At 39.2% G+C, this 17026-nt stretch overlaps 1 protein-coding gene and 1 long non-coding RNA gene across 2 annotated transcripts in view; both read right to left on the reverse strand.

The window, feature by feature from the left end:
• Positions 1-419: 419 nt before the first annotated feature.
• Positions 420-17026, reverse strand: part of LOC109315488 — a 22093-nt gene continuing 5486 nt past the window's right edge. The window contains exon 3 of the long non-coding RNA XR_002102517.1: positions 420-1145. This is a non-coding gene — a long non-coding RNA (uncharacterized LOC109315488). The remainder of the gene's footprint in view (positions 1146-17026) is intronic.
• RAB21 (RAB21, member RAS oncogene family) overlaps positions 2005-17026 on the reverse strand; it is a 15250-nt gene continuing 228 nt past the window's right edge. The window contains exons 2-8 of the mRNA XM_019543205.1: positions 16884-17026; positions 8710-8769; positions 8364-8471; positions 5329-5392; positions 4030-4084; positions 3217-3305; positions 2005-2250 (exon numbers count right to left, since the gene is read on the reverse strand). Of these exons, the coding sequence (XP_019398750.1) occupies positions 2111-2250; positions 3217-3305; positions 4030-4084; positions 5329-5392; positions 8364-8471; positions 8710-8769; positions 16884-17021 (654 nt within the window). The 5' untranslated portion in view covers positions 17022-17026 and the 3' untranslated portion in view covers positions 2005-2110. The remainder of the gene's footprint in view (positions 2251-3216; positions 3306-4029; positions 4085-5328; positions 5393-8363; positions 8472-8709; positions 8770-16883) is intronic.

The raw sequence follows: 17026 nt of genomic DNA on the forward strand, positions 1-17026 counted from the left end.
AAGTTAAAACAGCCTAGAATTTAAGAATTAAGAAGAGTTCTTAATCTTATAAACAGGACTAGCTTCCTGGTTAGCTGGACAAAACTAAGAATGCACAGATCACAGTAAGTTTGCCAGGTATTAGTATCACAACTTAACTCAAGAATAATAGCAGTCAATAAAATAGCATTGCTATATACAGCATGACCTTAATTTCTATAGTTGTGTTCCAGCTTGTTCTTAGTCTTGAAAAGATATACCGCTTAGCTTCAACAATCAGCATTTTCTTCACTGAGCTCATACACTGCTTGGTGTAAAAGTTACTGTTTTCTGCTTCCTTTGCAAAGACAGACATCTGTGATGTCAAAACATTTTTTAAGGTGTTCCTTAAATACTCATTATAGGGAACACATTGATCAAGTTTAAGCCAAAATGTACCTTTTACAGTACAGTTTAATTCAACTATTACTGCTAAAAATACATATTAGAAAATATTACATGGTAAAGCCATTTCTTAAAAACTTTTGGAACAGAGAAAGAGACCTGAAGATGCTCAGTTTAAAAAAAAACAAAAAAAACCAAACACACCTCAAACCTTATTAGCAGTTACCATCTCTACTGTACAGCAGATTTCTCCCCACACCATTCAGTGCATATACAGTAAGTAATAAATGCAGTAGTGATTCTGCCCTTCAGAAAAAGCAAGGCCAAAGAATAATCTATTGTCAGAGACATAAATTTTACTGTTTTTTCCAAGCATGACAAGTTACGTAGAAAAAAAAGTCAGAGCACAAAACAGGTTTGAAGTTAATTGCCACCATTTGTGTTCTTTCTGTGGACATTAAATTCACAAACTTTAATGTTTCTGAAAAATCCCACCTCTCCAATCCTTAGATGTGGGTTTCAGTAAGTACCTACAGTGGGGGTAGGGGTGGGGAGAGAACCCAAATACAAACCCCAAAGCAGGAACAGTTTAGTTTTCTAGTGTCCCTACAGTTACACTGCACCTTGTAAGTTCCGTATCCTTTACCTACAGTCAACCAACAAAAGAAAAAATTTAAGAAAAGTTAAATTGGTTCACTCAAGCTTTGCCATAAGAGAACTAATGCTTATTAACCAAAAGTGTAAATGCCGTCTCAAGAGGCAAGGATTCAAAACTGTCAGAACTCCCCCAGAGTGGGACTGCCTTAGTGGCTACCTAATGGACAAAAGGTTAAGTCTCCTGAGCAGATTAGGAACCGAAGCATTTGCAGAGCTGAGATGTCAGTATGCTCCATTGTTCAGCTGGGACTCAGACACCTCTGGATTACAAGCAGTTTAAAAGGAAGCATTCCTTCTCTGCCAGAAGTAGGTGCTTTGAACACTGCTACTTGCCAGGAAAAGGCTTAAGAGATTGAGTTCTGTACATACTCAGAGCTCCTAAAGAGCTGTTAGGATTTTTGCAAGGGGAGGGAATGAAGACAGAGCAGTTTGACAAAGTACAAATGAAAAGCTTGCATCTTTTCACTGACTGATTCACTTCACAAATCACTGACAAGACTGATGTACATATTTCTGCACCTGCACTTTTAAAAGCAGATAAAATATTTAATGTCATTTACAATGTATTTTATCAGCTTGGCATACACGGTGAATATAGAGTATATCAAAGTAGTTGACAGTTTGGGCTTGTGCAAGCCCTGCAAAAATATTACTTCAGGTATCTGCTAAGAAAAAAAACCACCCAATCAGTGTGCCATCCAGAAGTGATACAATTCAGTCTACCACAAAATACAAAGGGCTGCAAAAATGTATTACCATTCCAACAATGTATATAAGTTATTAAATAATAATGATCTGATTTAAAAGAATATAAATGAAGCCTTTAAGTAGGTCTTTTCTACATGCATATTATTCCTCATTAAAGAAAAATATGTAAAAAGGCCATTGGTAATTGCTTTGTTAACCACTGTAGAAAACGCCAATTCTCTGGTCACAGACTCCACTAGTTTAGCACTTAAGGTCTCTGCAGTGTTACAAGTGTGATTATTTTTTAAATACTGTTAATTCTATTACTCCATTGGTAAAGAATGTGTGACTTAGAATATGGCAGTCTTCAGGTTGCAGAGGATAGCGATCCACAGTTTTACAGTTATCCAGAAGAACAGCACCCTCCACTGCTCTGTACTTGTGGCTCATCATCAATGATCTGTACACCCCGCCTTGCAGTTCCTGACTGACTGGAACCGTTGCCTCTCGCTCTTTCATCCACTTGAGCAGTTTCTATCATTCCTGGAAAAGAAGCACTTTATTAGAATGGCATTCCACTGCAATTTAAGAGACATTTTTCATTTAGTACTTCTTCACTTTTCAATTACTTAAGCTCCATGCACACAATCAACCTGGTAACTAATAATTTAGCAAGAAAATAGTTGTTTGCCTTTGAAAGCTAGAGATGTAATCATTTTTAGTCTTTAGTTTTATTCCATAGTTTAGGTCCCATAAGTCTGGAATATCCAAAAGCTATAGGTGCCTAAAGTTGAGTTTAGTTTGGATTTAGGACTGAGCAGACTTGTTATGGGTAACTACTGAACTCAAGTCTTCATTTGCAAGAGGAACAGGGAGTTCCTGCTTGTTGTCTTTTTTGAAATCCAAGACAGTCTTCACAGATTAGCCTCTTAGGCCCTCAAGAAGAAGGGGCATTTGTTCAAATAGTTAACTGCTGCATCCACAGAGGCACTTGGATCCCAAACTTATTCCTGAATGGTCATAAGACTTGGGATGCCATGCAACAAGCTTCTGAGTTTGAGAAAGGAGGAGATAAATCTGAAGTCAGAATTCCAGAGGCAAGTTCTCTAGAACAGTGTTGGAAAGGACTAAAAATGGTAAAAAAGGATCATAGGAAAAGCTACAGCTCAAGTCTTCAGTTTGAGAAGAAGAGCCAAATATACAAGGCAGTACTCAGAGGGAGTGAAATACTTCAAAAGACACTAAAATTGCAAATTAGCATGATAGTTGTTAATTATTATAAATACAAATTCAGTCCAAGTAGCTTGCACAAGGAAACAAAACAAAACAAAACCAGCCAACAACAACCCCCCCTCAAAAGAAACCAATTTTCCTCATTTGCTTTACAGTTTAATTCAGGGAACTGGTTCAGATTTACTACACAATTATATGTTCTAGGACTTCAGGTCTCAAAGTCTGCCATGACCATGAGCCATTACCTGTAACATTAAAAAAAACCAAAATACTTACTTTTACAAAGGTCAAGGAAGAGTTCTTCGATGCCTTTATTCTGTTTGGCTGAAGTATGATAGTGTTTTGCTCCCACCGATTCTGCATATCTGTACATAATGAAGATACAGAAAATGCTTGAGGCAAAGTTCAGAGCATTAAAGTTCAGAACAGTTTTGTACTTTAGAAGTAGTGGGGAGGGTTGGGGGGAAAAGGGAAAAATGCACAAGACATCCTTCATATTTAAAGGCAACTCATATGTACCCATGTTTAGTTAAAAGCTCTGCTATTTAAAGTTTGAAACTTCATGTCTATTAGAAGCCAATTTTAAATAATACAGGCAACCCCTGTTTAATGCTGTTTCACTATAACGTTCATTTGAAATTGATACCCGATTTTATTTAGCACTCAGCAAGTTTCGTAATGCTTGCAGTTGCCATCTTGGGTTGTCAAATACTTTCAGTTTCACTTAATGCTTGATTTTTCAGGAACCAATTAAGAATGCTAAGTAGGGGTTGCCTCTACTTTTAAACTGCATTTAAAAATTAAAAAAGGAGGAAAACTACCAATTTAGATATTTAGACTTCATTAATCCTCCAAAGATAGATTTCTCCATGTTGGCTCCAATGTTAACAATACTAGTAACAGTGGCAGAACTAGTAGTGTTTGCTAGTTAGCTCCAATTATTTAACAGCACTGCCAATACTGGTCCTTTGGTTTTGCAAGACTATTGTCACTCTTGCAGTAACGGTCTAGTTAGAAATTAAAAGGGTTTAACTGGCAAAAGAAATGTGTGAAGAATCCTGCCCTGCACCCTGGGCCAGACACACTTACGTTTCTGCCTCTTGAACTGAAACATGCCTCTCTTTTTCCAAGTCTATCTTATTACCTGTTGGAGAGAGAAACACCAATGTTAAAAAGCCTTTGTAGATCAAGTAGAACGAAGTGAAACAGCTGAAAAGCCAGTGAGTTAAGAGAGTATAAACAGAACTAGAGGGCAGAAGCCAGAAGAAGGCCACCCCTTCACAGCAGAGGCCAATCTAACTCCAGTCACACTTCTTCCTATTTGCTCTTATGACCCAATGAATTTTACTGAAGTGGGGTCACTGGGTAAATAGTCAAGACAGAGGATGTCCTCAGCCCTCCTAAAAAACCACCACAGTATGGACATCGTGACATGTAAGATATAGTTCCAAGCTCTAGAAAGCCTAGAACTTGGTCTTCCATTTCCTGGGAAAGTGCCCTAATCACCACCCTATTAAGCCAAGAAGTGGGACAAAGTGTTATTAATCTTTTTCCTTCCAGATGCTTTATATATGCACCGAAGATTATTTTCACATTAAATGTTATTTGTCTGTGATCTTCTAACATGCCTGCTAAAGCAGATGCATCATTAACATATAGCTTCTAGTCATGCCTTCTCACATTTTCCATTTTATGATTTAGCAGCCTGGTATTAAAAAAAAAAAAAAAAAAAAAAAAAAAAAAAAAAAAATCAGTCTGATTGGTATTATAGGAACAATGTTTAAATGGGGGAGGAGGGGAAAGAATACATTAAAAACCCTTTAGACTCAGTCCCTTAAGGGACTGGGATCATCTTACTTATTTTAGAACTGGTATTTTAGTACAGCAGACATGCACATTTTAATGTTTAAAGTAGTCGATTCAAGTGCCTAAGCTCATTTAAAAAGTGCCTAAACATTTGGAATTAGAAATATTTTAGACTAATGAAAGGAAGATGAGCATGCACTCAACATTTTCTTGGAAAGGACAAATAAGTCAGAAACAGTACAGGGAATCACAGTAACACGCAGTAAGTATTTGTGGAATTTATTGTTTAAAGCTCCCCCCTGCTCCCCTTATTCTACTGTCAGGGAAAAAGCAAAACAAGACTACTTGTAATTGTCTTCTTGTTTAGTGGAGAGGATAACACTTTGCTTTTCCTGTCACAAAGACAAAGAGCAAGGCAACTTTGACAAATACTCATGCACATTTTAGTGAACCTGCTAGAGGCAGAAGTAATTTAAGAGCAGACCGAGACAAAAATATTTTAACCATTCCACTATAAAGCAAAACATCTTAGTCACAAGACAGGATACACTTAGAATTGCATAAAGGAAAGGACAGACTTACCAACTATACATAAACAGATCTCATTTCCCAACATTTTTCTTAATTCCTTGACCCAGTTTTTCACCTGCATATAAAGTAAAGTATCAGCAGTTAAAGTTTAATCTACTTTTATATACATGTATTACTACTTTACAGCACTCGGGTATTCCCCCCCTACCCAACTTAAAGCTGATAAACCTACATCCATGGCAACAAATACAGAAGTCACATTTGCTTTAGAAGTTGAATACAAGCAAGAACACTGATGCATCTACCAGCTACTGCTTAGTGCGATTCATTTGCACAATTGAACATTGGCACTAGGACTGATACACCAAGCCTTGGTGACAATTCACTGCAGCAGACTACACAGAATTGAAAATGAAATGGAGTTGGAAAGGTAAGAGACCCAAAACCCTGAGGCTGCTGTTACATGCTGTTAAATGAACTGTTAAAAGAAAAAAAGTAACCTTGTGGGCTTCCTTGCTCTTAAATGCATTGTTATTCCTCCTACATTTACATCAGGTGGTAGGCCAAATAGAGTTTCTGTATTAATCTTTACTTTTACCTTTATGATCCATCAGCAATTAAGAATTAGTCCCCGATCTAAAGAGTTTACAATTTAAACATAACAATAAGACAGATGTAGGAACTGAGAATGCACTGTAATTATACAATAAATAATGGGATGTTTCAGCACATGAGGTATAAGCCTGACAATCTTTCAGGAAACTGAAGTTTATGCAGAGAAAGAGACAGGTAGGCAATATGCTCCATAATGGCAGGGTGAAGTGTGGCGTCATAGATATAATACTGGAGAAAGGGTGGAGATGATAGTAAGATTAATGGCAGTGGTTGCAAGTCCTAGAGTTTAGCTCCTGGAGGTTGATGAGGAAGCCAGCTAGGAGTAAACAAAGCAAGCAAGAAACTTGTGTACTGGCAGTAAGATAGATGTGTGGAAGCTAAGCTGGGTCCGATTAGTTTCGACTCAGAAGACTAAATAAGTCTACCGGGGTAGGAAGAAAGTGGAGGAAGAGAAGTTCTTTGCCAGTGTGAACTAACCTGGGGGAGCCAGCCAGCACGGGACACCTAAAATGGCCCCTTCTAGCCCAGTTGCACATAAGCATTTGATCAGAATACAACCGACTACTTCGTGATTGTAGTCATTAATTAGTACTGTAAGAATGCTATGTAAAGTACAATTCTTATACTGTTACAGATTTTTAGAGCATTCATTTAAGAGAGTTGGCCCAAAACAGCTACTGCCTTTATTTAAATCCAAAGACCATTTTAGCTGGAAAAAAAACCAAAAAAAAAGAAAAAGTAGTGACAGGGTCAATTCAATTCCAAAGAAAAAGATAAGTCTGGGAAGGGAAAAGAATGAGGAAAAAAACCCTGCTGTTTTACCAGGTGGCTAGGGATGAAGCAGAGAATTCTGTTCATATGCTTTGAGACATGATCACTGTCTAGACTTAATTTCTAAAAATAGAAGCTGATGAGGAAAGGCAATAACTGCAATGCATCCAAATTAAACCATCAAGTATGTCAAGTTTTATATGCTACACATTAGTCTGTCTTCTAACAAAACAACATCAAATGCTTCACAGCGCAAGAGCAGGTAGCAAGAATATCTACAGAAACCCACCAAGTATGAAGCTAATAAGCAAAGATATATGGCAACATTCTGGAACAGACTGATACTGCACCTCTTGCAACAATTATTTTTGTACAGAAGTAATCCAGGGGCATGGTGTTCTTAAACATAAAGTTAGTAGCAATGGAAGATTTAGAGAAAAAAAGTTATAATATGGTGCATCCATAATTAGTATCACTGTGTTCAATGATTAGATATCAAGCCATTGATGACAAAGTGGAAAGAAGTATTAAGTAAAAGTTTTCTAGGGTCTATCCAGATTCAGGCACTGAATGAAGAACTATTTGCCGGATGGAACTCAGTGGACACTTGGTAAATTTATTGGAGTTTAGACATTTTGGAGGGTAGGATTAGGATACAAAGTAACTTCGATATATTGGATAAGTCGTCCAAAACTAACTGGATAAACTCCAAGTGTGAAATTCTGTAATTAGGAAGAAAAAAAAGTGCACACATGTGAACTAGGGAACAACTGGCTCAACTACAGGTCTTGCGGTAAGACCTGGAGGTTAGCATGCCACAAGCTGATCAGTGTTCCTTTTGTCAAAGTTATATTTACACACACTTTTCACCCTCTCCAATCCACTAAATAAGCAGTGGATTGTATTTACAGGACTGCTATTTGCAGGTTAAGAAAAAGTGATTCTCTTCCCTCTACTCAGCACTGGTGAGGCTTCACCAGTGAGGGCTATGTCCAGTTTTGGGACCCATGCTTAAAGACATGGAAAAATACATAACAAGGTTAGAGGAAGACAACAAAGATTTGAAGTCTAGCAAACATGACTTATAAAAGTAAGGCTGGAAGACCTGGAATCATTCAAATCTGGAGAAGAGACAAGGAATTTAAGTAGACTATCTTCAAATATATGAAGCCATTAACAAGGAGGATGGAGGTCACCTCTGTGACTACTGGAGACAGCATAAGAATTAGCAGTCTTGAACTGCAATAAGGGACATTTTTAGGCTGGATTATTAGGAAGATATTTCAAACTAAGGCCAGTAACTTTGCAACTCTAAGGTAACAGAATATTTACAATCCTAGTGCAAGCACCTGATGCATACGCAAGTCAGAATTTAAAACCAAAAGGCCCACAAACAACCTTACCAAGTAGAACTTAAAATTATTTCTAATTAAAAGGAGGAGTCAAGAGCAAATAGAAAAAGAGTTCCAGCTTCAACTAAAAATTATTGCTTTAAATTTTTATTTTTGTTTTAAATACAGACTTTTAAAAGTTGTCTAATAAATAAGCAGAGTCAGTTAAGAGTGTTCATTAACTGTTATCTATATATCACAAAGCACATGCTTTGTTACTGTTGAAATGCAAGTTTCAGTGTTGCATAGGCAGACTGCAGGTAGGTCTGACTGTTTTTACTTTGTGGAGAGGAAGTAGTACCACAGTACCTTCTGAAAAGAGTCTTCATCTGTTATGTCGTATACTAAAATAGCTCCGTTAGAATCTCTGTAGTAAATTGGACCCAATGCATGAAATCTCTCTTGGCCCGCCGTATCCTACATTGATAGAACACATTTACATTAACATTCATTAAGACAAAACTCCGAAGAAAGCATTCTAGAACAAAGTTAGAAATAGAACTTCACTAGAATTCAGTCTTCATTACTCAAGTTTCTATGCTTAAAAGTATTAAGCAAAAGATTTGCTTTGTTCACTTAAACTCCATTTAAGCATTCTTAAAACTTCAGTCCCCCCCACAAGTCAACTGAAATAAGATAATGAAAGTTAACATACCCATATTGCAAGGTTTACTCTTTTTCCACCAATGTTTAGCTTCTTTGTAAGAAAGGATGCCTAAAAAACAAAGAAATATTAAACATTGCAAATGAACTGCAGTGACTTTATTAGCATGACTAATAGCTTTAAGAGTAGCCAGCTATTTATATGAATACCCTAACCCCAGAAAGGAGCTAGCACTTTTTTTTTTTTTTTTTTTTTTTAAAAGAAAAATTCTTAGCATGCTGGTAGGAAAGAAAACATGATTAACCAATCCAGACAGAAAATAACCACCATCACCACCTAAGATCAGAAGACAGATCAGGTAATATAGACAGAACAAGTAATTTATCAAAAGGATTAATTAGCCAGTTCTGTAGAAGTCGGAGAACCGAGGATCCCAAAAACAGGTTGAGAATTATCTGGTTTTGCTTGGCTAGCTGCTTTCTTAAACAATTTTTGGCTCCAACCATTCTGACTGGCCAAATGGTACCAGTTTTGCCAGAACAACATTTCATCTGTCTTCTTAAATATCCCTATCAGACTGTCAGCCAGGGAAGTATTTTGCTGTAGTCCAACCTGAATGAGAGCTAGCCTCATGCAGTAGTTTCCAAATTACTTGTTTTGCTGCTACTATGTTATCTGAAGGCATCACTTACTTTATCCCTGGATAAAGTCTGACTATTCTAGAATAAATAGAAGACAGCAACACTTACTTTCATGTATCCACTAGATTAGCCTTAAACATGGTGTCTAGAAGTTGCCATTCTTTAAGCCTCTTCTCTACTGACCATTCCAGGGCTATCCAACTAGTGGCCTGCAGGCCACATGCAGCCTATGCAGGATTAAACTGCAGCCTCAAGATACCCTGTTGGTCATTGCTTTCTTTATGGCTCTGGCTGCTGCTGCCCTCAGAACCCCTAGACTTCCACTCCCCCTGGGGTCAGGGCAGCAAGTCTGTGGGAGCCTCCAACTCTGGGATCCAGGTGGCTCCTTGAAGAAGGCAAGTCCACACAGGAGCAGGACCTCCAGGTGGCTTGCGTGGCTGAGGGAGTGAGAAAGACCATGGGGAGGCATGGGAGTGCAGCAAAAGTGGGGGTAAGGGTAGCAGAGACCATACAGCAGGGGAACCCATGTGTTCTGCAACCCATGGTCGTCAGCCATGAAAAGAGTCAAGACACATGCACATACGTCCCTCCTTCAAACTGTAAACCTGTCTAATCTGATGCTTCCCTAAAACTCAATCTGTCAAAATATACGCATTTCTAAAAGTGCGTGATCCAAGTCCAAGTGATCCATTTTGGAATCTAAGAGTAGAACACATTTGTCTAAACATAGAGGTGCACTGATATAAACAGTTGCCTAACGGATCAGCACTGATAGAAGAGGGAAGTGACATTGCTGTCTACCGACTTCGAGCTGTTGTAGCCAATAATGTTTTCTGATAAGTATGCCTTCTGGCCAGGGCCCTGGAGTCCCACTTGCCCACAGGGTCAGGGCCCCTGGATGCTGGACTGGAGGGCTCCACACAGCCTGTTGCAGCAGGCAGGGCTAGCCTAGCAGTGCCTGCAACTGGCACAGACACTTTTACATGTGCTCTAGGTCCCATCAATTTTAATAAGTTTTAAAACCGATTTGTCATTCTTATTTCAAGATCCACTTTTATTTACTTCACTACAAAATTAACTCATTGACTCTTTTCAGGTGCTTTTCATCTTAAATTCAGAATGTGTTATATGCAAATGATGTCAATTTTAGTGTTATAATGTATACACTGAACAGCACTAGTAACCCGATAGAAAGCAAATCTGTAAGTCTGCTTGCATATCAAGGTGCAGGGCACCTAGCACAATCTGCAGGCAAGGAATTTTTTAGAGATACAATTGAGAGACTGTGATTTAATTGGAAGATTTAAAGCTGTTTTTTTGAGACTGTGCAAGAGATTTTAGTTTATGATAAGAACACACCACAACGTTAAGGCTACTAAGCATGCAAGGTACTTGTGAACTGCTTATATATTGTTTTAAGCAAAGCAAGCTTTTATGTAGCAGGCAGTAAAAATGAAAGATAAGCCAGAAGAGGCTGACATATTACTACTTGGCCACATAGGTCAAGTACAGCAAGAAGAGCAGCCTTGCATAGAAGAATGTCACTGGTAGCAGAACAAGCATCTATTCTTCTTCCTTAAACTCCTAGAAAATGGCTCATTTCTCAAAATCTTTGTATTTGAATTACTGTTTTCTATTTGGAACCCCTGCTCCATGCAGGTGTGTTCACAGTATCTGGCACATCTAAATTATTAGAAAAGCTTATGCCTCTCTGAATTAGTATACAAGGTGCCACTTTGTCCTAAATTCTATAGCTATGAATTAGGAAGACAGACAGAGGGGAAGAAAATTAACCAACTATATTTTAAACTTGCTTTTCACAATATACATGGATGAGCCTAGAGGGGGAAAAACAGGATATTTGATACCTCTGTGTTCCCTGCCCCTTCTGGTAGTTTCTCAATAGGAAGTTCCGTTCATTTAGAGCTTACAGAAAAAATGATCTGTAACAAACTTCTTAGAAAAATGGCATGTTACAAAACTGTTATCAATTTCTATGGGGGCTAGTTGTTTAATAAGAATAAAAATTTGGGGACAAGAAATAAAACCCTGTTATGGCAAAACTTTCTTATTAGGAAAGTTAAAAAGGTATGCTAATTAGGACTACTAATTACATAAAATTATATAAAAATAAATAAATGGTAAGTGATTTTAGTGTCCCTTCCCTTTGGAATATACTGGAGAAATGGAATCAAGAACTGATGCAGCCCATGTTCTTCTCTGAACTTCTACTTTGAAAATTGGGCAAGTAAACGTAGTTTCTACACCTTCCGTGCTGGGAGAAGGTGGGGCAGGGTTAAAGACAACAACATTGCAAATAAAACTATTATTATTATTATTATTATTATTAGAGCATCACTTGCAATTCTTTGGGCAGAAGTAACCTGGTGGTGCCCATCTCCTCTTCAGGTGTGGATGGCTGTTGGCTATGGTGAGTTCATCTGCCCAGTGACAGGTACTGGTTTTAGTCCTGCTGGCTCTCTGTACAGACCTAATGGGGGTGATGGTTTAGTTGCTGATGACCCAACTATGAGATGGATTGCATTAGGCTACATGGTACTAGTGGCAGGGTAAACCCTAACCTGACCACCTGGACCACCAACATAAGAAACTGGATGGGATTAAAATTGATTTATTGTACAAAGATTGCAAGAGACTAGGAAGAATGGAGGAAAGTTACTGCTACACCAAAGACGCCCCAAGAGTCAGCATGGCCTTGGAACCAACCTGCCTCAACTTGATTACTAGAGCAAATCAGCATATACATGGCCACACCATGACTTCAGACGTGGTTTATGTAAAAAGATCAGGCCATTTGTACAGATTGTCTGAAGATTATAACAGGTGGAACTATCATCCCCCACTCCACCCTGGTTTTAAAAAATCTACACATTGGTACCTCCCCCAACATCTCTAGCCATCTGTCTTTCATGAGATTACTCCCATTGTAGAGATTATAGCATCACAACAGTGGAATTCAAGTTTCCCCACAAGTAAATCCACAGGTGGTCTGAACATTTAGAAGCACAATTCTTGCATAGATACAGGAAATGGTAGGGCCTGAAGTAAATTATTTCTGACACCAGCCACCTATTTTCCTTCTAGTCTGAATGGGAGCTAGGTGAACTACATCTGCCATACATTAAAAAGTAGATATTTAGTAACATCTGCAAAGAACTGGACTAGTTCCACATTTTATGTTCTGATTTAGATTTCAAAACCAAGATAGACAATATTCATTTTTCTCGACTTGGAAGTCAGTCATTGTTTGCATTCTGCCTCTAACCAGTGGAAACATCACAGTCCAACATAAAGCTTCTTTTCCTTTAAGCAACTTGAACTCTAGGGAGTTGCACAGAATAACCCTCCGCCTGATTAACAAACTTCATTCTTAAAGTTGTGTGATGATTGAGGGAGTGGGGAAAGGGAGAAAGTTTTCAGTGATCCCATACCTTTTATGATTTCTAGTCTTTTTTTGCTGAAGTGCACTACTGTATTACAATATTATACTGTTCTTCACAAAAGAGCCCAACATACAGCTTGTTTTTAAGTCAAGCTAACTTATTTCAGAATCTCATCACTTAGTTTTTGTATAACAGCACTTCTAGCCCTGCAATCCTGAGAAAGAGCTCCTCAAACAAAAAAAATAAACAAAAAACAAGATGGCTATCCATGAGAAAAAATGACACTGTCAAAATGAAAATGTTTTTGTAGAAACTTGTTTTGACAATTCAGCTGGGCCAGTTCCTTGGGTCCAGGACAGGAGTAACAGAAGGAATCAATCTTCAAAATAGCCAACCACCTGATGACAAAAAACATCCCTGTCTCCCCAAGTGGCATGGAATAGGGACTTAAACTTGGCTTCGTATATAACAGGCTAGTGCCTTGGCCACCAGGCTTTTGGCTAACTTAAGACAAGCAACTTGCTCCTTTCTTCCACATTTCAGACAGAGCTTCGAAAACAATTTCAAAACCTCAGTATTTGGAAACAGAAAAAAAAAGTTTCAAGCAAGCCCTAGAGAATTACTGCAAGGTAACTTTGGACAAAAATAAAACCTGTATTTGTTTTTGTCTCTTTCAGAGCTTTAGTAGAATCTCAGTCAAGTCATGAGCTTTAAATAGAAGCAGCCACTTCCTCTACAGTACAGAGTTTAGCACTTTTTGAATTGGGCTTCCAAAACACGAGGTCAGCAGAAGATAGTAATCTCTCTCTAATAACTCTTTGAAATATGCCATCACTACTAATGATTCATTGAACTCTGTGGTGTCTTATGACTTCTCCTAGTCTTTTTCCTTGTTACAAGCCTTTGATCTCTGATGAACACCTCAGCCTAAATCAACCAAAATGTTTTTAAAAAAGGGTGGGAAGTCAGATATTAAGAAGTGATATTCTATGTACATATCAAGCAGGGGCATTGAACTCAAAGGGCAAGAGCTTCTTCCATACTCCAACCGTTGTGACACTTACAAAGGCTTAAGAATAAGAGCAGTTTTATGAAAAAGCTAATCACAGATCCTCTATAGCAGTTAGGCTGGAAAATAAATGCAACAGCAGGGAGGAACAAATAAGGTATTCAATGGAAAACAAATAAATAGAGTTCCCTTCCACTGGTTAAAAGCACTCTGCCACTATCACAAAGGCTACATTTCATTATAGAATCAATCCATACATTCAGAAATCACGCTGAACTACTACAGACACCAAAGAATAAGAGCTAGACATCTGCAAGGTAACAAGCTATAATATCTCACTGAATTAGAGCCATAATACAAAACTAAACTCCTGTCTTAAATCTGTTTTTTATTGCTAAGAATCCATTCAATCATTATCCAATCCTACCTATTTCACTGCTTGATCATAAGATTGGGAAGAAAGTGAGTGTTCATTGCCCATTTTAAATCAAGCACACCACCAAATTACTATTTAAGACACATGCCACTGTGTGACTATACAGTAGTAAAAACAGCTTTAACTGCGTCTGTCATGTATTCCCTTTCCTGTAAAGGGTTTTAAAATGTGAGCTATTTATAGACTAGATTCAATAGCACCTTTAAGATTTAAAAACAAACACCTTGTACAGCTAAACACAAGTTTCTTTTTGGTTCTTCTCCCTTCCAAGTATCAGAATTTACTGAAGATTGGGTCATATTTCTTGTGGCCTACTCCCACAATTTTTGCTATCCAAAAAATGTACTGTTTTACAGTTCCAAAGCAGCATCTTTCACATCTGTACATTGAGGATTTATTGACAGTCAATTCAGACAGAAAGAAGACATGCCCCTTCCTACAAAACATCATTCAGAAATGTTATTCACAGGAAGCAAATCATGATATCTTGGGAGCTCATTTATTATTTCTGCTTTTACTTTATAAATACAATTTAGGGGAGTTGTAGCTTGCTTCACTGCACTCAGTCTCCATACCATAACCACTAATTCTGTACTGTAAAATTCACTTTTCAACCCCGAGTAATACCTCAATTTAAGACTTCTAGTTAAAGGGTTATACCAGGTGAAAAAAAAAAGTCAGATGACAAGCAATTTTTGGCTTTCAGTTTCACATTCTTGTTTGGCTTTATATTGGGCAACAGAGCTCTGTTATTCACAGGAAGCAAGTTTGTTTGTTTTTTAGCTTCACAAGACAGGGTTTGGTTTTATCTCCATCCATTGCAGACACCTCTCCCTATAAGCTACAAAGTTACTTGTCTAATGAAGAAAAGAATAGACAACTGTCAACAAAGCTTTAAATAACTGTCAGAAGTTTAGAGGAAGCATTCTTTAAACAAAGAATGAGCCACAAACTCCAAATCTTCAAGGGGCTAACACAAAATGCTAGAGACTGAAGTAGTTCAGCAACAAAGCCAGACTGAACATGTCTCTGCTGTACAGTTATTCTGGGTGATGGGCACTAGGCTCAAAAGCCAGGTTAGCTGTACACCTAGTCCACACTCCATATACTCATTGCTTCTCTCCACTCCCCCTAACCTTGCCTTGCCTTTTGTCTGGCATATAATTCATATCTAGTCAAGACACTAGACTTCTTTCCTAATGCCGTTTCAGGCCTTCTCTACCATTCATGGTCAACAGTGAAAGAAAAACTAGAGGCTCTTCAGCATTTGATCCATTTTGCCCAACCTTTCACTTCAGAAAAAGCGTGTTCCAGCCAAAGTTTGCCAGGAGGCTTGGCTCTAACCTAACCCACCTGACCAACAGCATAGAGGTACTCTAAGCCCGAGTTAAAAAAAAAAAAAAACTTTAGAGAAGTGTTCTGCATGAATAATAACGGAAGTTGAACTAAAAACTTAGGCCTTCTCTATTCCCACCTCCCCCCAAACGAAACTTCCTTTATCTACTTTATCTCAAACCTTAATGAAGTACTGTACAAACATACAATATTAAGACATTGATTAAGAACTTTTATGGCTTTCTATCTCCCACACAGTTAAGAATGGAAGACTTCTTCAAAAAGATCTAGCTGTATATAGCCAGCCCAGGAAGATTTTTCTCCTGGAGAATAAATAAGACTGGCTCATGGCTGATTTGTCATTACCCCATACCAGAATGGGAGTAAGCTACAGTAGCAGTCCTACAATGGTCGCTCAGACCTCTTGGAGGCCATCAAGAGCTAGATGACCATACACTTCCCATTCCTGTTCACAACTAATATTGTGCATTACTAAAGCTGCCCTCACTTCTTACGTTATATGATATAAGCAGTGCTAGAACTTCCTGTGTGATGTTATGAAACCGTAAACAGGAGGAGGTAGCTCAGACCTCTGAATGTTACCCAGAACACAAGAGAGTGCACCACTTCTCTGTGAGTTTACCATGAAACCAGGAGGGCCCTGCCCACAGGCAGAAAGAACTAAGCTTCACTACACATTGGTGCTGCAAATGAGTCTGTTTAACTTGGGTCTAAAAAAAGCACATGCTCCCAACTCAATATACATCCTGGCTGCCATGCCAGTAGCAGCTGAGGGCAGAACTCGGCCACCTGCACAAATGTTTGCCTTCCTGCAAGGTGGAAGCCAAGACTTTTTCTATGAGAAGGCAGGACAGACTTGCACTTTACAGACTCTGGTAGATTAGATACAATACACAAAATGTGAATGTGAGCAAGATCAAAAGCTCACTATGGGACAGGTAGTGGAGGGAATGCAATTCCATGCCCCACCAAAACTTTCCTGAAATAAACCTCAGCCCACAAAAGCATGTGCTGTACACCAGGGGTACTCAACCTGCATCAGGACATCACGCCTGCTGGGCTCCCTGTGGGCTGGGAAACTGGGCAAGGGAACAGTGACAAGTTATTCTGCAACCCTTCCCCTGCTGCCAAGCCCTGCACAGGTGGATGGGGTCTGAGCCACCTCCCCTCCCACAACGCAGCCAGCCCGGGCCCAACCTCATCACTCCGTGGCTCGAGCACGGAGCACTGCCCGTCCTGACCGCGGGGCGGGGAGGCCAAACACAGCGCACGTACGAGCACACGGAAACACGTGCGGGCCTCTCGCTGCCTTCAGATGCCCGAGGCCGGCCCCGCCAAGGAAACCCCCCGCCCCGGGCCTCTTCCCCGCCGGGCCGCACCTGCAGGGTAGTGATGTGCTTGTCGTTGAACTTGTTCTCGCAGTAGCGCAGCACGAGCGAGGTCTTGCCCACGCAGCCCTCCCCGAGCAGCACCACCTTGAACGAGAAGCTGCGGCCACCGGGCGCCGCCGCCGCCATCCGCG

The sequence above is a fragment of the Crocodylus porosus genome, unplaced genomic scaffold (assembly GCF_001723895.1).
Source record: "Crocodylus porosus isolate Cpor-Errol unplaced genomic scaffold, CroPor_comp1, whole genome shotgun sequence".
NCBI lineage: Eukaryota > Metazoa > Chordata > Crocodylia > Crocodylidae > Crocodylus > Crocodylus porosus.